Here is a 22,772-nt window from a genome sequence, read left to right as displayed (position 1 = left end):
AGGGTGGAGAAGGGCCTGGCTGGGCAAAAATACACCACCCAACACAGACACTGCCAGATAGCAGCACGGGAGGGACTCTCATTAAGAAATGGAGATATTTGGTTTCACAACAGCTTTGATACACATTTTGGGCTAAGATGTATGTTTTAGAATCTTTTCCACTTTGCCAATGTTCGTTTTTAGTCATCATTTCATGGTGACAACTTTTGGGGTATAAATAAATGCATATTTCATAATCATTAACTTTCTGACAGTAAATCCTGTTTCCCTCAGACAAAAATACTCTTCTAGTTCCATAATCCTTGCAGGACTTTATTAGAGTCAAAGAGTAAAGTGTTTGTGTAAACTTGAGATAATTTGCTTTGATTCCATCTCCCTAATGTGAATCTAATTCACATTAGATTCACACTTCTCTTTTGAGTTGCTATGAGCATAAATTGTGTCTGGAAGTGAAGGTAGATGTGTGTATATAATTTACTTAACTGATCAATAGAGATTCTGTGTGTATAGATGATCTGAAATACCACACTAGCTCATCATGTCTGAAGATGTCAGATCATCTATACAGGAACTGCTTGTACAGGTCGTGTGTTGCAACAGAAAGCGTTCTAGGCTTTAGTTCTGGAGACCCTGGTTATGATATGTCTTTTCATTAACAAACTATAGGACTCTGGCAAGTGTCTTCACCCCTGAAGCTTCTCTTTTATTTGCATAAAAGGGGTTAAGGCAAAAGAGGCTCTGATGTCACTTCCAGCTTTCAAATTCAATGGTTCTCATGCATGTCCCTAATTATCATGCCCAACAGCAACTGTCAATTTTGCTGCTTAGTGGTTGCTTTAGTTTGAAAGAGATTTTTTTAGGCAATGTAGAGAATGCTAAATACTCTACCTTTAAATTAGAATTTAGATAAAGAAACCGACAGATGATTTTAAAATGCAGCAAGTCTTCAGTGACTTTTTGAGTCTACCAGCTATAGCCTCCTATGAACCTTGGCATTTCCCTGAATTACATAAATAATGTTTACCATTTCAAAGGTAAATATTTACATGATTAAATAATGACTCCACAAAACTATGAGGAATGAAGAGCATAATTTATGCCCTGTACTTTGTAATTTAATTCCATTAAGGAAACTCTCCTTAACATCCTTAATATGGTCTTCAGTGTCCTAGAACAGAGGAAAGAGCTATTTGACCACAGCTGAGGCTGAAATATTCCATGCAGGCTGTCACATGGGTACTTGTACATATTCCTGCATCATATAAATGTATGTATTTAATACCTACTACACGCTGTATTAAGTGTATTACATCTATTTTTAAATTCTCACAACTGTTTTTTTGATGGTAAGTCAAATTTAGTGGTCTCAGAGAAATTAAGTAACTAACCGAAGACAATACAGCTAGTAAGTGAGGGAGCCAGGATTTGCACCTAAGATTCTAAAGCTAATGCCTTCATTCTTGTTACCCTAGTATCTCCAACAACACTGGTCAGACACAACCACTAGGTCTCAAATACTTCATTTGTTTTTCATAGAAAATGAAGCTTTCCACCTAACTTTGTTTTTTGCCCTTGAACGATGCCTCTGCGCCCTGAGCCCCTCCACATATCCCTCTACCAATATTCACCACTCTGTCAGGAATGAGAACTAGATAGGCTTGGCCTCAAATGTCAGCATTCTCAAGCTCTGTAACAGGCGATTGACACCTCAACAAGGCATTAAAAGCCCTCTTTTTTCTCTCTTTTTAATTTTAGACATTTTCCCCATAAGTACTTCCTCTCTCCTTCCACTATAATTATCCAACTATCCAAATAACATTCCTTACTTGAGTTCTTTCTAGAAAACATCAACCTTATAAATGTGCTTTACAAAATTTTACACCTTTACTAGTCTTTGAGAAGTAAAGAAGAGAGGCACTGCCCTAGACATCTCTTTTTCTGTCTTTGATTGAGTCTCAAAATAGAGAACAGTGTGCAGAAGTTTGGCTGGGCAGTCCTCTCAGGTAATATACCTGAAAGGAAGTGAGGAAAGAAGGACTAAGCGGGGGAAGACCCAAGGATTGGTCAGCCCTGAAAGAGAGGTCTGGAATGAGCAGCACGATATGCACTGCACGCTGTTGGACTGGTGGACCTAACTTGTGTCTTCAGTTTACCTGTTCGTCTTCCAGTTTTTAAGGTTCTAAAGACTAGTCTGGAATCTGACTATGCAGAATTTAAAAGATCTTGTACTAGCTTTCCTGAGAAACTAAGTGAAACAAAGAAAGATTATGAAATATGAACGTTCTAAAAATAATAGAATGAAATTAGGTGATTTGAATGAAAACCAGTCAAATCTACATGGAATATAACATATTACTGATTCATTATCAGGCCACATAATTTAATTATATTCTACTTACCATGCAATTTTCACACCCTAAACCTTTTAGTGTGAAGTCTGTGTTAAGTGATTTAAAAAACAGAGAGAGAGAGAGAGAAAGAGAGAGAGAATCGCCATGTAAGAGAAGCTTAAATAAGGATGGCAGAATGCATTGCAAATTCAGAAACATTTTTAATATGAAAAAGAAATTATAGAAATTCATTTTTTTTAATAAATAAGCTGGGTTTGATCATCTTAAGCTATTAGTAAGAATATCTTCCCTTTCATCTTTCCTCAACTTGACCCATTTACAATCTGTAACACAGAGAACTATTTTCAGATTTAACTTAACTTGTAACTCTTTGATGCTTCAATTGAATTTAGCAAAATCTGGAAAGAAAATTCTTTCCTAGGACATAATTAATTTCCAAAAAGTGTTGATTTAAGAGTTGCTAAGTTAGGAATATACATATCACTCTTACTAGGTTCTTCTGGTCACACTTTCAAGATATATATTCCTCGAGTTCTTGGATAAGGAGGTTTTAGTGATTGATACTGAGGAACATATAAAGCTCTTAAACTTTCAAATCAAACACATCAGTGGTATTATCTATATTGAAAACAATTATTTGTTTTTTGTCATAATAGGAGATTATAGTTGACCATTGAACAACACAAAGATTGGGGTCACCAACCCCCTGCACAATCTAAAATCTGTGCATAGCTTTTGACTCCCCAAAAACTTAACTACTAATAGCTTACTGTTGACTGAAAGCCTATAGATAACACAAAGTCAGTTAACACATGTTTTGTGTTATATGTATTATATCCTGTATTCTTACAATAAAGTAAGCTAGAGAAAAGAAATTGTTATTAAGAAAACCATAAGGAAGAGAAAATACATCTACAGTATTTATTGAAAAGAAATCCACGTATAAGTGGACCCATGCAGTTCAAACCCATGTTATTCAAGGGTGAACTGTAACAATAAATATGTTAATCTGTTCAAATAAATTAATAACTTAATAAATACTAAAGTTTTGAGAAGTACGTCCATATAAAGAATAGAGGGGTATGTGTGTATGTATGTATGTATTTATTTAAAACATTTCCTATCATTTATGGTGTCCTAGGAATTATATAAAATGAACTTTTAAGTATGTCTCTAGTAAAACCAAAATTAATATTTTATTTTAAACAAATTTTGTTAGGAACGAGATATAAACTTGTGGAAGGCAAAGTTTTTGATCTCCCCAGCAAGTAGAACAGTAACTGGCACAAGGTAGGTGCTCACTAAATAACTGTTGAATTAATACATTAGGACAAGGTTAGTGAGGACTATAAGGCAATACTAAGAACAAGAAATGACCCTGGCCATTCACTGAATGTACTTTGTTTTAGATAGAGAACTAGCAAATATTGAAAGCAAAGTTCAATCCAGGTTTGAGTTAACACTAAAACACACTATTAACATCTGTCCAAATTCCATTCACAATCTTGGATTCTTACATGAATGTTCTAAAATCTTTTAAAATAACACAACAGGCATAAGCCCAGAACTACGACAGCTTTGTTTCAATAGAGAGTTAAGAGATGGACTGTTTGTGAAATATCTTTACCATGAATTATTCATGCAGGGAAATCAACAAAATACTAATTCAGCTGTAATGCTTAACTGTGTTATTTAACCAAGAGATTGAAATGATCCTGGAAAATTCAGGAGAGACAAGAGAACTTAGCAAGGAATAGCACTCCATGGAACCACATAAAGACCCAAATACTATATCATCATCAATATTATATGAACTATATGAACTATAAAGCACATTTATATATATTGTGTAAATTAATGCTCAGGACAATCTTCTGATTCAGATAATATTACTCAATCATTTTGGAAGTTAGGGAATACTAATTGCAACCTTTTGCAGTCTAACCAATTGAAAGTAATAATAATGGCAATAATCATTGTAATAATAATAATAGCTAGCACCTAAGTAACATTTATTTATGTGCCAAGTACTATCTACATACTTCTACATCTGTTAACTCATTTACTCCTCACAACAATCACATTTCTATATAGAATCAAGGCATCTGTCTTATTAAAGTTGATTGGCAAATTTAATTTCCACCTGATAGAAAAATGGTGCTTTTTGTCTCTGTCTCCTGAATTGAAGAAAATCAAGGAATGACCATCCTGACTTTTCCACCCATTGTTATGCTGTAAAGCTAGAACAGAGAGAATTGAGATCTGGCTAGGACATATTTGTGGGGTCTGGGGATCTTTTAACTGACAGCCTGAATGTGCGAGCTATAGCCTCACATGAGCTCAGACAGGTCTATGAGCTGAGCGAGATGAAGTCGTTGTGAATGTCAGGCTTTCCCCAGTTTTATTAATCTCTCACAGTTTTATCAGTGGATAGAAAATTGTTACTGAATATGATGCTGCTCCCTTCTGAGCAGTAAAGCAGATATCTCTCATGCCTCCATGGGAAACTGCAAGGAAGACAATGAGTGGTCTAGTCCATCCTACCCACAATGTCTCCAACAACCAAATGAGGAAAACTGAGGACCAGGTAGGCTTAGTATCTTTCTCAAAGTCAAAGAACTGGCAAATGGCAAACAGGTCTTGAGTCGTACTACTCTGACAGCAGTCCACATCGTATTCATTCTATACTACACGGGAATCCTTCCACTCAGACAAGTTTGGTGAAAGCCGAAAGTTTAAAACTCTTGAACACTCTTCTAGAAATGCTTTCATGCCTTAACCAGAGTCTCTTTTTCTCATTTTTTGCTATACATATCATTCAAACCATGTTTTTCTGAGACAAGGGATGAAGGGAACAAAAAAAGAATAGAAAAAAGATTTTAATTGTACTTCACCTCACATGAGCATATTTAAAATTTGTCTCAATTTGACTTCGGTACATTTCTTTTATTCAGTAAATACTGACTATAGTGAATAACAGGGTAAAACATCTTCAGTTTATAAAGTTACCAGTTGTGCCAAAAACACTAATATTTTGTTCTGGTGATTATCAGACTTAGGGGCAGATGCTACATTATTCTCTTATTTGTATTTTTCATCAGTCTTCATTCAACATATATCCCAATATGAAACTGCTTATTAGTTTATTTTCCACTAAATATATACACATAATTAATATGTACTAATTCATGTACTATTTACCTTACTTTTTACTATTAACAGGCTCAAATTGCAGAGTATGAATAAATTGGACTGTACGTCACCATCAAGAAAGAGTCTTATCGTCTAATGTAATTAGAGGATGTTTTCTCCCCTAATTTATTTGGGTTTTTAAATGACCAGCTTGAACGATTTAATGTACTGTATTTCTAAAGTTCTTTTTAAGAATTACACTATGATAATTTAGAGTTTAGCATCTAACCTCTAGTATAGACTGATCTCTTAAACTATTCTCCCACCAATAAACTCTCCAATTGCAATTATAGTAAGAGATTCTGTGACATTAGAGTTTGAGATGCGGGTTGGAATGGGAATTAAGACCCTAAAGTCCTACCAATTCTGAACATTGTTAGTGTATCTATGGGAACAGGGGACTTTTTGTTTCTGCTGTGATGCTTCCTGATCACGTAAAAAAATGAAAAATGTTAAGTAACTTCGAGACCTCATAAAATCATGAAAAAAATCATTTTAGTTTAGAATAAGCTGGTAATTACTTCAGATAATGACATTTATCTCATCTGTCTTCTACTTCCTATGGACAATTTCCTGGATACCCCTTGAAATGTTACTTCTTTTTTTATTTCAACATTTGTTGTGATGGTTATTGTTCAGGGGTCCAATTTAAATATCTAAGAATTGTTTTTAAAAATCAATAAAAGTTGTTCCCACTAACCCTCCTAGAACCAGAGCATCCTTTCAGCCCACCCATCTTAATTTTGTTTTTCAATAAGTTTGGTTAGTTTTACAATTGTATTTATTATTAAATTCATGTAGTTCTGAATGACTTCATTTGCTCATGAAAATGTAACCAGAGTATAGTGAAAGCTTAATAATCATGAAAGAAATGCATTTCAATAGTATGAAAATGTTTTAAATCAATTTTTTCTATTTCTGATTGCATAAACCTATCCATCTCACTAAGTAATTAGCTTTCAAAAATAACCAATATGTAAAACTCAAAAAAAATTGTATCTTGAATTATAATAATAGCATAGTTATTTAAATATGTCTATAATTCTAGAGTTATCGGGCTTTCACTTAACATATTTTTCCTGATCCATCCCCCGATTAAATTCAAGTTTATATTGGCCTATATTCACATTTATTTTTGGAAGCACTATAAAATTTTTTCTAAATTAGGCTTTTTAGCATAGTTTATTCTTCCTATTGTTGTAAGAATTCTAATATGATCCATTTCCTGAAGGTAATTGGATCTTAGTTGCTATGGCCTTTGCTTCGGTGGCTTTGATTTTTAAGGTAAATCTTCGCTTCCCTAGTATATTCTAAGACTGTATATTCTATATTTGGTATATTCTAAATATATGTATTTAGGCCTCAAAAGGCCACATCTTCAAACTTAAGAAACAAAGGGAGTGGTTTCAGAATACATGTGTGTAAAGTATAAAATTGTCTTTTAGGATGGAGGGTCCTACTCTCATTAGGAAGTCCAGGATTCAGATATTTTTCGCAAAGTAGATAAATAAATTTGAACTGATCAACCCACATTCTCTCTATCAGCTTCCCTTAAAACCAAAGCACAGCCCTCTGAACTTCAGTCTTTAGAGCAACTCTCTCCAGCCTACACATGATTTGGGTTTCAACTCTGTGCCCTTAACCAATGGCAAGACCACCAACAAGAGAAAATAGGGACACTAAATTAAGTAATTAATTATAATTCTTTATGGATTAGAGTAATCCCAATAACTATAACAAATAATCTCTTTAATGTCGGTGGCTCAAACAGAAGTTTATTTCTTGCTCAGATAATAGTCCAACTCGGGAACTCCTGATGGTGATTTCAGACAGACTTCTTTGTCTTTTGGTCCTGCCATTCAAGCCTCATAATCTTCTGCATTTAGCCAATGAAAGAAGAAAGCATGGAGAAGCACCCCTGGTTCTTTAAGGCCATGGTCCAGAAGTAACACACATCATTTTCGCTCACATCGATGAAAAATAATTACAAAGTCAAACCAAGGTGCAAGGGAAAGAGGATTAAAAATAGAGTCCTTGATTGGATAGCAACTTCCCAATGATAAACCTAAACTATGAAATAAGAATCATCACTACCATAAACATCATCAAACAATAATTTATTAACACCTCTTTTATTCTGGATACTGAATTAATAATCAAAAATAGCATATGCAAAGTGACATTAATTAACTATAATTTATTCACTCAGTCATTCAACAAACGCTTATTAAACATCGACTATGTGCGACTTGCTGGGCTGGGAACTAAAGAAACAAGGTTAGTGCTCTTGATCCAATGTAAGAGACAGACCTGAACAGTGCTAGATTACCTCAAAGTAAATCAAGTACATGTTTAGGGTTTCAATGCAAGAGTACCAAAAATAGAGACTTCTCTGTCTTTTTTTTTTCTTTAATAGAAAGCTTTTGAGATGATTTCATCCTTGACATGTCCTTAAAAGGCATTAAAATGTCATCACAAGAAAAGTAAGACTTTGTGGGACTTTATCATACTTAAATTGGTTAGCATTTTTTAACTACAGATAGAAGAAATATCAAAATATTTTGTAATACCTGAGGCCTCTGAAGTCTCAACTTGGTCTTTGACGTTTGAACAAATAACTTTAGTAATGTCAGAAAAGACCTCACAAATAGGATGGAATTTGGGTGCTTTGGAAAAAGAATAGGGTTCAAATGAGGAGAGGAAAAGAGGGAAGGTGTGCCAGGTCAAAGGAACTTGAATAGTGCTAGTCAGTAGACGGTGTCAGGCTATCATTATGGCTAGGAGTGATTGAGAACATGGGAGATGGCAGGGTCCTCTTATCAGCCTAGCTTCACTCAGGCTATGATTTAGACAAATCAGGTCAGCCTTTCCTGGTGAGCTGTGAGCACCTCAGGGGCAAGGACCATAGTCATCCTTTAACTCCAGTTCTATCTGTCCAATTTTAAGTGTCTATCCAGATTTGGAGAATTAAATGAAATTGAATGTGTACATTCACTTGCTTCTCATAAATTCAGTGGTAGACATAACAACAAGGGAAAACTTTTTAATCATATCTTGACTTTGAAAACCATGTGTTGTTAGGTTGGCATGCAAGGAAGGTGATTGCCCTTATCATTAGGATTGCAATGCTTCTGACATTTATCACAAATTATATTTACTGGAATCTTTCTTCTCTATACATTTATCCTTCTTTCATTCCCTCCTATTCTGTGTGGTAAATACGAGATATTTTTTCTCCATATAATCTGTACTCCAAAAAACTGCCATTATCTATTCTATTAGTCCTAAATATCTGAAGAATTGGTAAAACCATTAATTAAAAATTCCTAGTGGCATTCTTCACATTTTGTAGAACAAATTCTGTCAATTTTTATTATTTCCAATATCTAGAGGGCTGTTATTTACTATTTGTGCTGTTGTAGAAGGGGGAAAAGTTATATCACTACCTTGAGCTTCTCATAAACTATAAAAAAGTAGTATTAAGAGTCATAATTCTATAACTTTTCTGATAAGAACTTGAATTTATAAGCATGGTGATTAGAAGAATTCGATCTTCTCTGGGCAGAACTAGGACTGGAATTCGACTGAATCAAGATGACAGTCAGTCCTCAAGGTCTTTGCTGCCATTTGGAAGGAGTGTGATTTTTTTTTTTTTTTTTAAATTTTAAAGGAGTAAAAGAATCTTAGCTTTTCAAATATCAATCTAGGCTAGTTATTACTGATTGATCACTCTCATCTGCTGAGTCTAGACAAAAGCTCTGAATCCTCAGCCCAGTACTCCAGGGACCAGGACCCACAAGTTGGAGTTTATATGAGGTGAAACTATTACCTTTTCTATTATATCTGAAGTACCTCACCTGTAACAGTTTACGAAGAAAAATAAGTAAATATAATCCTATAATATTTGCAGAGACATCAGTGCCCTTTCAAATTCTAATTAGTGCTACTAATCCCCATAGACTCTTTCAACACTTTGTTGAAAAATAGTGAAATCTAATTAACTATATTTTAGAAGGAAATGTGGCTGATAATAGCTTAGCAACTAAGAGGGTACATCAGGGATAAAAAGAAACATTGAAAGTCCTCTTAGCTCCCTTAATAACCATAACACCGAGGAAGGGAAAAAAGAAAAGGAGGCAAAAACTGACGAAGTAAATATTGTAAATTTGGGAGTCAGAAAATCTAACTATAAGAAAGTCAAAACAAAATGAAAGTCAAAACACATTTATTTTCTGAGGCAAGACAGTCAAATACAAAGTAAACGAATATAGGACAAAAGAAGGCAAATATATAGAGCGCATATGCTCCAGCCCCTTCCCACACCCATAGCAAATATTGCTCGCCATTCACGGCACTCTCATGCTGAATCCATAGATGCAACCTCAGAAAATTTAACATATCAGTCTGTGCAGCCCCTGGTACATAAAATGAGGCTTAGTTTTCATTCCCAGTCGTACCTCTGTTGTCAAACTCTACCTAAGTTTTTACTGTAAAACTTAGGCTCTCCATGGCACATGTGAGCATTAAAATTTGCCACAAGTAAGCAATAAGGCAAGTAAACTGATCTCATCCAACCTCCCACTAATAGCAAAAGAACAAGAAAACAATCATATTTCTATAATACTCTATATGTATAAAGAGCTTTGTCAGCACTGTCCAATAGAATTGGGGGCAATAACAGAAATATTATATATCTGTTTTATCCATTATGGTAGCCACGAATCACATGCAACTATTGAGTATTTGAAAATTGGCACTAGTATAACTAAGGAATTGATTTTTCATTTAATTTAATTTTAATGTAAATAGCCATGTATGCCATATTGGATAGCAGAGGTACGTATTATCTTTTTGATCTTTTGATAACCTTGTGAAGTAGGTCATCTCCACTAAAAATAGAAGGAAGCGAAGAGATGCTAAGTGACTTGCCATTGTTACAAAGCTAGAACGTGACCAGATGTATACTTGAATCCAGTTCTTTTGGAATCCAAGTTCTCAGCTCTTTTTATGGTAACTCATCAGGTCAAGACAAGTATGAATCAAGAGAGGACCACCTCTAAAACTTCACAATGGATGGTACATTGCAAAGAACTAGCTGTGAAAATACAAGATTTTACCCTATTTGTAAGCTAACAAATGTCTCATTTTCCCTGAAATCCACCTTCATACCTGCAAATCTCCTCCTTGTAGAACATACCCTTGGAGGCAGGCAGAGCAGTACCAAGTGATCCAAGATAAAAATGCTTCCCTAGGTGGAAGTGCTGTATGAAACCTTAGCCCTACAGGCAGCTTAAATGCTCATCCCATTAGATCTGCCACAAAGGCAAATTATACTATTTTTAAAAAGATTTAAGAAAAAAAAATGTATGCACAGCACAGGAAGGAGCCTAGCTCTTCTCTGAGGGATTGAGTACTTCAGTTGTGTCATTAAGCTGAGTCAAAAAGAAGTCATTTCATTTTTTTTTTAAATATGTTAATACAACCTCAAGCACCAGCTAGCTTAAATGACAGGTACTTCATAAAGTTCATTTTTAATATTCTCAGATGAAAAGCAAATAACACTTTTACAAATGTCCTTCATATTTAAAGGTTTTATTTGCCTGCAAAAGAGACTCTATTGACTAAAATTTTATCTATACTTCACAAGACAGATTGTTTTTTTCCATCACCTTTTAAAGAGATGTAGCCAGTACATACAGGACAAAGAAAATCAGACTGATAAAGGATGTTTTAATAGGAGGAGACTAGAAGAGTTACCAATGGTTAAAGCTGGAACAATTAGAGCAATAAAATAATGTAGTATTGGGTTACAACCCAAAGAATAAAATAAATATCCATTAGTCCATACTGATATAAATAAAAAATGTAAATAAATATCAATAGCACTTTTATTACCGTAATTCCCCCAAAACTAGAGGCTACTATTCCCTTAGGACTGAATCATAAATGTATATACATATAAGTACAAATTATAAAATATGTAAATACATGGTGGAGAAGAGACAAATCTTCCTTACAGAAGAATTCAAAATAATATATGTACATATTCCCCCCTCCAGGAGGTGGAGCTTAATTCCCCACTTTTGAGGGTAAGCTAGACTTATTGCCTCAATTCAAAAAAAAAAAAAAATAGAGTAGGGAAAGGGAAAAATAGTGAGGATCCTAGCAAATGTTTCCTTAACCAAGTGACAAAGGTTAACATCCCCATTGATGTCATGGATATTATGTACACCTGATATGATGTAATGAAAAGGGCACTTTGCCTCCATGGGCATTCTTTCCTAAAACCTGTACCCCAGTCTAATCATGAGAAAAACATTAGAAAAACCAAGATGGGGGACGTTCTACAGGATACCTGACCAGTAATCTTCAAGACCATTAAGGTCATAAAAAACAAGCAAAGATTGAAAAATTGTCACAGACAAGAGGAGACTGAAGAGCTACAATAACTAAATACAATATGATATTTTGGATTGGAACAGAAAGAGGACATTAATAGAAAAACTGGTTAAGTCCAAATATAGTCTGGAGTTTAGTTAATAGTAATGAATCAATATTGCTTTCTTAGTTTTGATAAATGTACTAAGATGCTAATGATGGGTAAAATGAGAGAGGGGTATACAGGAATTCTCTGCACTATTTTACAACTTTTCTATAAATATAATTTTTTATGCCAAAATAAAAAAGTTTATTAACAAAGTAGTTGCTACAAATTTATCTTATTGTGTGCTCCCATCTGGAGCATGGCAGAGTTTTATGGCTAATGAATTGCCAAACCCAAGAAGAACAGTTAAAGAAGGCTTTGTAAAGTTAAGTGAGTTCAACAGCCAGAGATAGAGTGGCAAAAGCAGACTGTCGAATGAAAGAAAAAGCAGTGTTTGTTCTTCACTGAACAAACTAAGTATTATTTGTCTAGCAGTCTGAGAAGCAGAATATGTTCTGATCATAACAAAAATTGAAGCCCTTTTATACAGGTCAGCAAAAGTGATAAGGTAAAAGCCCACATCAATAAGCTAATCAGAGTTCACACAAACACAAACATGTGCTGGCTATCCAATAATGACTATGTTTAATGGTAGAGAAGACTCAAAAAACATAAGTTTTAGACAAACTCTTCAAATTTTGGAAATTTCTTTATGAGTATCTAGGATATTATAATAAATTCCTTTATGAGTATCTAGGATATTATAATAAATTCTCTTTATGAGTATCTAGGGTATTATAATAATATACAATTTTTATACTATCATTGCCAATGTAGTAAAACCACTTGGCCAATAAATTGTATCACATTCCTGTCTCCTCTTCAGTGTTCTAAAGTACTTCTAATTCCCACTCAGGCTATTAATTCGGTAGATTTCATTCCTTACCTCCCCACCTCCTCTCTCCACCCATCCCACCTACACCCCCATGCCTCATTGAAGAAATCTCAACCACCTCATGCCTTTGGCACCTTTTCTGGATTTGTCTTCCAAACAATAATCTTTTCAAAATTACTTTGTGAATGAATGGAACTGACTTATGAGTAAGGAGGCATATATCTACTTTTACATAAACTTTATGTAGATGGTGAAAACGACCTGTGCAATGTGTCCTTTTTCTCATCATCCTTGCATAGAAACATACAATGGTGTTTCCAAAAGATCCAAGAAAGGCATGGGCATAACTTGTGATATACGTGGTATGGATTTTCTTAAAGACAGTTCTTAAATTCAAATTCACAAGCCAACTATGAATGTTTACCTAGGAACTGTGTCAAATGGGCTGACAAATTCATAAAAGTCTGATTAATATACATTGGGTTTACATTATGTTTCATCACTTTACTGCTGAAGAATAAATTTTAAATGGATAGATTAAACATTTAAAGAAACAAACACAAGTAAATACTCCTTAGTTCAATGTAGAGATAGCAAATCCATTAGTGTCTCACATGAGCACTCTCAACAAACAATAGACTGGACATATGTTTATTGAGTACCTTTTAGGTGTCAGGAAATACGCAAGTACTTTGGCAAGCGCTATTTCATTTAATTCTTTCTATAAATGTATAAGATAGATACAATTACCTTCATTTTTCAAATTGTAAAACCAGGCTTCCGAAGGACAGTTTGATGTGTTACTTAAGGTAAATAATATTAGCCCCTAAACGAGGCTGATAAGCTCCAAAATATTAGTGGTTTAATGCAATACAATGTTATTTCTCACTCATATCACAATCTAATGCAAGTCATAAGGAGGCGGGCAATATTCTGCCTACCTGGTCATTCAAGGACCCAGATTACTCTCATCACATCCAACTGGTGGATAGAGATTGAAAGTAAAGATAGTACATTAGAAGTTTTTGTAAACCAAGCCTAGAAGTGGCATACCACTTCTGCTCATGTTCCATTCCCCAAAAATAGTTTATATTCTATTAATAGGGAAAGATTAAATGCTTCCTCTCTAAGATAAGTCATAAGGTAAAGATGTCTACTCTCACTATTGATAATCAACATAATACTAAAAGGTCTAGCCAGTTCAATGAGGCTAGAAAAGGCATACAGATGAGAAAGAAAAAATAAAAGTGTTGCACTTTGCAAATGACATGATCGTCTATGTAGAAAACCCAAGAATCTACCAAAAATGTCCTATAACTAATAAGAGTTAAACAAGTTTGCATAACACAAGATTAACACACAAAATCAATCATATTTCTATGTCTTAAAAATAAACATGTGAAAACTGAAATTAAAAACACAATGCCATTTATAATCACTCCAAAGAAAATAAATAAAAAGATGGTAGAATTAAAATCAAGCATATCTATAATTATAATAATTACATTAAGTGTAAATGATCTAAACATCCTAATTAAAATGCAGAGAATGTTAGACTGGATGAAAATGCAAGACTAAACTAGAGGCTGTCTGTAAGAATCCCACTAAATGTAAAAACATAGATAGATTAAAAGTAGAAGAATAGAAAAAAGATATACCATACGAATATTAACTAAAAGAAAGCTGGGTGGCTATATTAGTATCATACAGAGTAAACATCAGAACATAGAACATTATTAGGGACAAATGAGAACATTACAAAATGATATAATAGTCAATTCATCAAGAGAACATAACAGTTCTAAATTAGTATCTAATAACAGCGTATCAAAATACTTTGACAGAACTAAAAAGAGGGACTGACTTAAGGGAGGGATTGGCATACCCACAATTATAGTTGGAGCTTTTAACACTCTTCTCTCAATAATTGATAGATCAAGTTAACAAAACATTACTAAAGGTATAGAAGATTTGAACAATACTGTCAAGCAATTTACATGGAACAATCACAGTGTATACATTATTTTAAACACACATATATAACACTACCAGAATAGACTATAAGCTGAGCCATAAAATCAGTTTCAATAAATTTCAAATGATTGAAATTATATAGACTATGTTTTGTGAGCCTGAGTATGATGGAATTAAAAAAATAAATTTTAAAAGAAACTATAAAATCCTTAAAAATTTTAAAGTTAAAAAAAATGCACTCCTAAATATTTTATAAATCAAATAAGAAACCATGAAAAAAATTAAAAAATATTTCTGGCTAATGATAATGAAAATACAAATATTAAAAATTTTAGAATGCAGCTAAAATAGTGTTTAGAGCAAAATTTCTATTTCTAAATGCTTCTATTGTTGGTGAAAAAAAAGTCTTAAACTAATTATCGTCTACATTAACAGACCTAAAAAAGAACATAAAGTAAGTAAAGGAAGGAAATAATAAATATAAAGGCTGAAAGTAATTAAATAGATAATAGATAATAGAAGAAATCGAGTCATTCAAAAGGTTATTTGCAAAGATCAATAAAATTGAAAAATTCTTACCTATACCAATGATCAAGGAAAAAAACTAAAATTATCGATATCAAGAATGAAAAAGGAAAATCACTATATATATTACAGGCATTAAAAGGATGTAAAAGAAATATTATGATCAATTTTATGACTATGAACTTATCAAATGAAATAGACAAATTCTTTAAATGACATAAATTGCCAAAAGTGACACAAGAATAAATAGAAATTCTGAAAAGCCCTATGTATGTTAAAGAATTTAAATTTATAATTAAAAATCTTTCCATAAGGAAAACTCGAGATCCAAAGGATCCACCAGTACATTTCATCAAATATTTGCAAAAGAAATGACACCCATATTTCTCAAACTCTTTCAGAAAGTTTTTGAGCACTTATTTTGTAAGGCCAACATAGCTTTGATACCTAAACCAGACAAGATAAAGGAAAAATTTTTTTACACAACTATCTCTCATAAACATAAATAAAAATTCTTAACAAAATATTAGTACAAAATCAAATTCAGCAATATACAAAAAAGATACTACACTATAGCTAACTGCAGTTTTTCCAAAAATGCAAAATTGGTTTAACATCTAAAAATTAATCACTGTAATTCACCACATTAACAGAATAAAGAAAATAGGTCATAAAATCATCTTAATGGTTGAAAAGATAGATTTGATAAAATTAACTACACGCTTGTTATTTTTTTTTTAAAAAATCAGCAATTTAGGAATAGGAGAAAAATTGGTCAAACTAATAACAAAAGGAATCTAAGATAACTATTGCTAATATTATATTAATGGTGACTTATGAACATTTCCTCTGATATTGGGAACAAAGTAAGAATATCTGGTTTCACCACTTCTACTCAGCATTTTACTGGGATTCTAATTGGTATAATAAGGCAAGAGAAAGAAAAAAGAAATAAAATTGGAAAAGAAATAAAACTGTCTCTATTTGCAAATAACCTAATTATTATTTTCATAGAAAAATTATAAGAATCTACAAAATATCTACTAGAATTGATAAGGGTATTTAGCAAGCTCATAGGTTTAAAATTAATATTCAAAAATCTATTGTATTTATCTATACAAGCAATAAAAATGGAAAATGAAACAAGTACCACTTATAAAACATCAAAAACATTAAAACACATAAGGATAAATTTGAATAAATATGTGCAAAACACTGAAAACCACAAATGTTACTGAGAGAAATTAAAAAATACCAAACTAAATGAAGAATGCTACTTTGTTCATGAATTGTAGGATGCATAATATCAATAAGTTTTAATTCTCCTTAAATTATTCTATAATTTCTATACGATCCCAATGAAAAATCCAGCAGGGTTTTTGTAGAAACTGACAATTTGATTCTAAAATTTATATGGAAATTCATAGAACCTAGAATAGCCAAAACAATCTTGAAAAAGAAGAACAAAGTTGGAGTCACACCACCTGATCTCATAACTTACTAATAAAGACAATGCTGTATTGGCATCAAGGCAGATCAATGGAATAGAAGAGAGAGTATAGAAATAAACTGACACGTATTTCAATGGAAACAGTCTTTCCCACAAAAAGTGTTGAAATAATGCAACATCCATATGAGGGGAAAAAAAACCTTAACACCTACCTCACACCCAAATGCAAAATTTTATTCAAGATGGATCATGAACTATTGGTTCAAAAATTCAGGAAACTGTTACTTTTACACAAAGAGCAAGGAGAGATGGGAGAAAGAGGCAGACCACTCCAGATTGGTAGGTGGCAGGCTTAATAAGCAAGAGAAATTACACATGAGGCTTGTTTTGAGAGGCCACAAGATGAATAGATCTCTGTGCCTGCCTGTCAAAATCTTAAAAGTTTATATAGACGCCTTAGGTTCAGTCACATATACCATCCAGATGGTCTCAATAACACATTGCTCTTCGAAGGCTGAGTCCTTAAAAATGACTCTGGCTATGATAACAATGGGCAGAGAATACATTCGAAGGACCAGGGAGGGAGTGAGAAGCCTCTGATTGCCCCAAATAACTGCATTTCCTAATTGCTTCTATTATCAAATTGAAATTTCTAAAGCTTTTTGTCTCTTATCCATGCTACTCTCTATATTCAATCTTACAATCAGAGTGGCAAAGACTTTTACTGAGAACTATTCTATTCAATAGACCTCAAGAACCAAGAAAGACATAACTAAGGATTAATATTTACAGGAAAAACAACTTTATTTAATTTTATTATGGAGAAAGAGGTCAAAATGGAGAAATAAACCCTTGGGACACAGGAAGATATGTACAGAAGTTGCTCAAGCATCTAGTAAATGGCTCAAATGCAACCTGAACCCAGGTCTATCTGATTCCAGAGCTCATACGCTTTTAATTTTATATCCTGGTCTCAAATGTAAATGCACATTTGAAGTGATTATAAAAGGAGAGAAAGATACCAGTGGAGAAGAAAACATTCCATTTATAAGAAAGAGGGAATTGTTGGAACAAGTCACTCGGAAGAACTAGAGAAACACAAGGCATCCAAAAGTAGGTACATCCACAGAAACACTGTAAAAGTATAATGGAAACAGAGAGACCGAATGTTTCTCATTTAGCTACAGAATGATACAAACTGTCTTTAGAAAATAATTACTCCGTTTTTGTTTTTTAGTGAAATCAATATTACTTTATTTCATTTCATTTTCTATATCTGAAAGATCAATGGCACCCATGTTCCCTCTTCTTGGTTTTTGAGCTATGGACAGGAGAAATTAAATCCAGAGCTAGACTTCACCTAGGCTGGAGATTTTGATTCCTGCCTCTTGACTTTCCATCCCCACTCTACCCAAAGACTCTCCCCACTTTCACTCGCATTCCACATACACCTCACGTGCTTTTGCCCTCATCTTTTGCTGAAATCACTGTGTCTATTAGGCCTAATCTACATCAATCTATGTCTCTTCTTAAAATTGTTGAAACACCAGTTTTTCTTTGAAGTTTTCCTGGACTTAATCCTATAGATTCAGAGGATTTGGTCCATGTTCTAATTAACAGCCATTAGCTGTGAATGTCCCTATGTGGATTTTGATTGTCTTGTAAATATACATTTATATCTAACTTTACTTTTTAAAATTTTCTTATAGCTATGCAATCAATAAATGTCACTGACTATCTCATTGACTTTCCAGCTTAATCATAGCTATCCAATGGATGGATGATCAATAGGTAGATAGAAAGACAGACAAACAGACAGATGATATAACTAGAACACAAATGTTAGCCATAACTAAACACATTTTTTAAAATGTCGAGATCTTCAAGCTTAATAATGATGCTGTCTCATAATCAATTTACTGTATTATTCTGATAACAATTTGCCATAAATATCAAAATAATATGATATGCTTTTCCTCCCTTTTTTCTCCAAAGAAATGTACAGTGGCATATATAAAATATCAGAAATAATTAGACAAAATCACACAATCCCACTGAGACATTAATATATCTCTGAAGTTAAATATTTCCTGTGAAACCATAAATATGGTTTGAAGGCCGCTTATTATAAACAATATATTTTTTTCTTTAAGGTAATGGTCTCAGAATTATTAAAGCATAATATAATGTGAATGTATGTTTACAAATGTAAAAACAGCCTTTTATGTGTAAATTTGTACCGTATATAAAAGAAAAAAGACATCTAGGCGGAAAGATAGACTTAAAATTTGATAACGTCTTCATCAGAAAGAGTTTGGTAACTTACCAAAAAAAAAAAATCCTTTGAGAAGTAATGTTAAAGATGAAGTTTGCATTCAGAGAAGAAAAGAAAATTTATATCAAAATTGTGCAAAGAATTTATGAATAGCAAAACATCATGTTTTCCAGGAAAGAGAATATAGTTTTTTTCATTCACTAACCGGTAACATACTGTTTTCCAGGAATGCTTCATTCAGAAGAAATGCTGTGGTGCTTCCTTTTACCCACACAAAATGGAACACAGAGACTACATAGCTGAAGTTACAGTCCTCTTACAAATGAAAGACATTCAAGTCTAAGTAGTTTCCAGCTGAAGGAAAATAACCAACAGCTTCTCCACAGTGCATATTGGAACAGGAAAAACATGAACATCACTAACTGTACCACAGAAGCCAATGTGGCTGTGAGAGCCAAGACCATCACTGAGAAGATGCTCATTTCCATGACTCTAGTGATCATCACCACCCTGACCATGTTGCTAAATTTGGCTGTGATTATGGCCATCTGTACTACCAAAAAGCTCCACCAGCCTGCCAACTACCTGATCTGTTCTCTGGCTGTGACGGACCTCTTGGTGGCTGTGCTTGTCATGCCCTTGAGCATCATGTACATTGTCATGGACAGCTGGAAGCTAGGGTACTTCATCTGTGAGGTGTGGCTAAGCGTGGACATGACCTGCTGCACCTGCTCCATCCTCCATCTCTGTGTGATTGCCCTGGACAGGTATTGGGCCATCACCAATGCTATTGAATATGCCAGAAAGAGGACCGCCAAGAGAGCTGGACTGATGATCCTCACCGTCTGGACCATCTCCATCTTTATCTCCATGCCCCCTCTGTTCTGGAGGAGCCACCGCCAACTCAGCCCGCCTCCTAGTCAATGCACCATCCAGCATGACCATGTCATCTACACCATTTACTCTACTCTTGGGGCATTTTATATCCCTTTGACTTTGATATTGATTCTCTATTACCGGATTTACCATGCAGCCAAGAGCCTTTACCAGAAAAGAGGGTCAAGCCGGCACTTAAGTAGCAGAAGCACAGATAGCCAAAATTCATTTGCGAGTTGTAAACTTACACAGACTTTCTGTGTGTCTGACTTCTCCACCTCAGACCCTACCACAGAGTTTGAAAAGATCCACACTTCCATCAGGATCCCTCCCTTCGACAATGATCTGGATTACCCAGGAGAACGCCAGCAGATCTCCAGTACCAGGGAGCGCAAGGCAGCGCGCATCCTGGGACTGATTTTGAGTGCATTCATTTTGTCATGGCTGCCATTTTTTATCAAAGAGTTGATTGTAGGTTTGAGTATCTACACTGTGTCCTCTGAAGTAGCCGATTTTTTGACATGGCTTGGTTATGTTAATTCTCTGATCAACCCTCTGCTCTACACAAGTTTTAATGAAGACTTTAAGCTGGCTTTTAAAAAGCTCATTAGGTGCCGAGAACATACTTAGATCGTAAAAAGCCAGAAAGCATGACTTTTACCAGCCTCGTGAATGGACGTGGGTAAGGGGTGCAACTTCTTAATTCTTGAACATAGTTGGTTCAGGAGAGTTTGTAAGAATGTATTATCTTGTTTGTTTTGTTCTGTTTTGTTTGAGGCTTCTTATTTGGTGTGCTGTTTTCTACCTCTGGTCTTATTTGTGGTACATAATTTCAAATAAACATTATACAAAAAACAGACATTTCATAGAAGTAATAATAAGGTGAAATAGTAAATACATTTTTTTAGTCAGCTCAGTTAACCCTAAAATTAAAGAATGCCAAAATAAATCTTTATTTACAGAATTTCTTATTATAAATCGAATATTTGATAACTTGCCCTCATGTGGCATAACATCCAAGGTTATGGCTCCAAATGCTTACAAATTCTAGTGGCAATTGCATGACTACATAAAACTATAAAACTTTAAAAGAAAAAGTAGTGTGCTGTCATCTACTGCTTGCAGACATGAGCCAAAATCATTTACTGTGACTACATAGTATAGACGACATGCTCTGATTAGTTTATGATTAAATAAACTTCCTCATTCTCTAAAAAAAAAAAAAAAAAAAATCCTGAAAGGAATATCCTGACATTTTCCTAGGCCTCTGATTATGAATATAAAACATAAGCAAATAAGAAATGATATAAATCTACTTTGGTCTCTGTGTTGCTATATTACTTGAAAAGCACGTGGGGCTCCTCCCATTCTAAGAAGTATCCCAGCTAAGCCTTGCATACACTCTCTCACTCTAGCAGGGTTAAAGTGAGAGTCAAATTTGGGGAGCTTTTAAAGTAGCTTAATGTGGTACAGTGATCAAATAAGGGAATATGTTACCCAAAGAGCTCTGTTGGAGAATGTTACTCATTAATTACCAATTGTAGAATTGAAAAAAAAATTAAAAGTCAAAAATCTATGTTTACAGCAAAAGCCAACCATCAGGAAATGAGTATGAAATTGTGTCTCCTGGAATTCCTATGGCATCCCTGCCAGGCTGCACCCTGGAGCCAGGAGGCTGCAGGTGGGACCCAAGGCCACATATTGGCCTGACTCAACTGACCTGACCTGGAGTTACCTCTCTAAGTCCCATGGAGGAGCTCACCACTAAGTCAAGAGTGATGACAGAAAAGATTGAAAGTTTGTAAATTCTTGTATACTCCTAAGGAAATGACCGTTCTAAACATCTGCTCCTCACCTCTCTCCCACAGCCTCTCCCTATCTCTTCATTCTCCACAGATCATCTCTTCTTTGTTAACTGAGAAGACACCTCCACCTGCATGTTTTAGCCCTTAAATCTATCCTCTCAACTTTTCTGTAATCTTGCTGCTGCTGCTTCTTTTCTTCTCCTTTTCCTTCTTCTTTCTTCTTCTCTCTCTTCCTGTATTTCTCCCTCCCACCCCTAATCTTACCTATTAATTTGCTCAAGTCTCTTAGACACTAGAATAAACTTCCTATGACCCTATTCCCCCTCAAGCTCCTGCTTCATCTCTCTCCTAGATCTCCTACCTGAATTTCTTAATCATCAACCCATTCTCACCTTCCACTGACTTTTCTGCATTCTTTGCCTTCTGAGCATGCCCCTTCCAGTTCTTTCAAAACTAATCTCCCAGAAGTCATGGGTGACTTATGAAAAGGCAAATCTACTCATTCTCGCCTCAATTAAAACAACTAACCATCCCTTTCTTGTTTAAGCTCATGCCTTCCAGGATACTTTACTCTCCTCATTCTTTGTCTTCTTTTCATCTCAGGGCTTTGTCCTTAGCCCTCACCTCCTGTATATTTATACTCCATCCCAACCTCCATCATGGCAAAAATTAGTTCCACACCTGTGGCTTTTCAGCATGGGTCATTAATTCTGATCTCTCTCTTTCTCAAATTCCAGAGCCGTGAATTATGTCTGGTGAACATCTCCCTGTAAATACTCTGTAAGTGCCTCAAACACAGCCATTCTAAACTGAAATCATGGTCATTTTCCCACACTCAAATCTTCTGCTCCTTCTACCTTCTCAGTCTCAGAAAACAAGATTACCATGCTTTTTATCATTCACATTAAATAAACATGATTCTCTCTCTTTGTAGCTTATCTCGCAACCATAGTCTGTCTGTCTGCCCTAGTAGATTGTGAGCTCCTTCAGGACAGGATCCACATC

General features: G+C 34.4%; 1 protein-coding gene across 1 annotated transcript in view; it reads left to right on the top strand.

Annotated features, from left to right (window-relative positions):
* Nucleotides 1–20,809, top strand: part of HTR1E (5-hydroxytryptamine receptor 1E) — a 65,536-nt gene extending 44,727 nt beyond the window's left edge. Inside the window, exon 2 of the mRNA XM_011367389.1 lies at nucleotides 19,313–20,809. Coding sequence (XP_011365691.1) covers nucleotides 19,495–20,592 — 1,098 coding nt within the window. The 5' untranslated portion in view covers nucleotides 19,313–19,494 and the 3' untranslated portion in view covers nucleotides 20,593–20,809. The remainder of the gene's footprint in view (nucleotides 1–19,312) is intronic.
* Nucleotides 20,810–22,772: the final 1,963 nt, after the last annotated feature.

Source organism: Pteropus vampyrus, unplaced genomic scaffold, assembly GCF_000151845.1.
Source record: "Pteropus vampyrus isolate Shadow unplaced genomic scaffold, Pvam_2.0 Scaffold133, whole genome shotgun sequence".
NCBI classification, from domain to species: Eukaryota; Metazoa; Chordata; class Mammalia; order Chiroptera; family Pteropodidae; genus Pteropus; species Pteropus vampyrus.
Note: the sequence above shows the minus strand (reverse complement) of the source record. Positions and strands in the feature narration are given on the sequence as shown.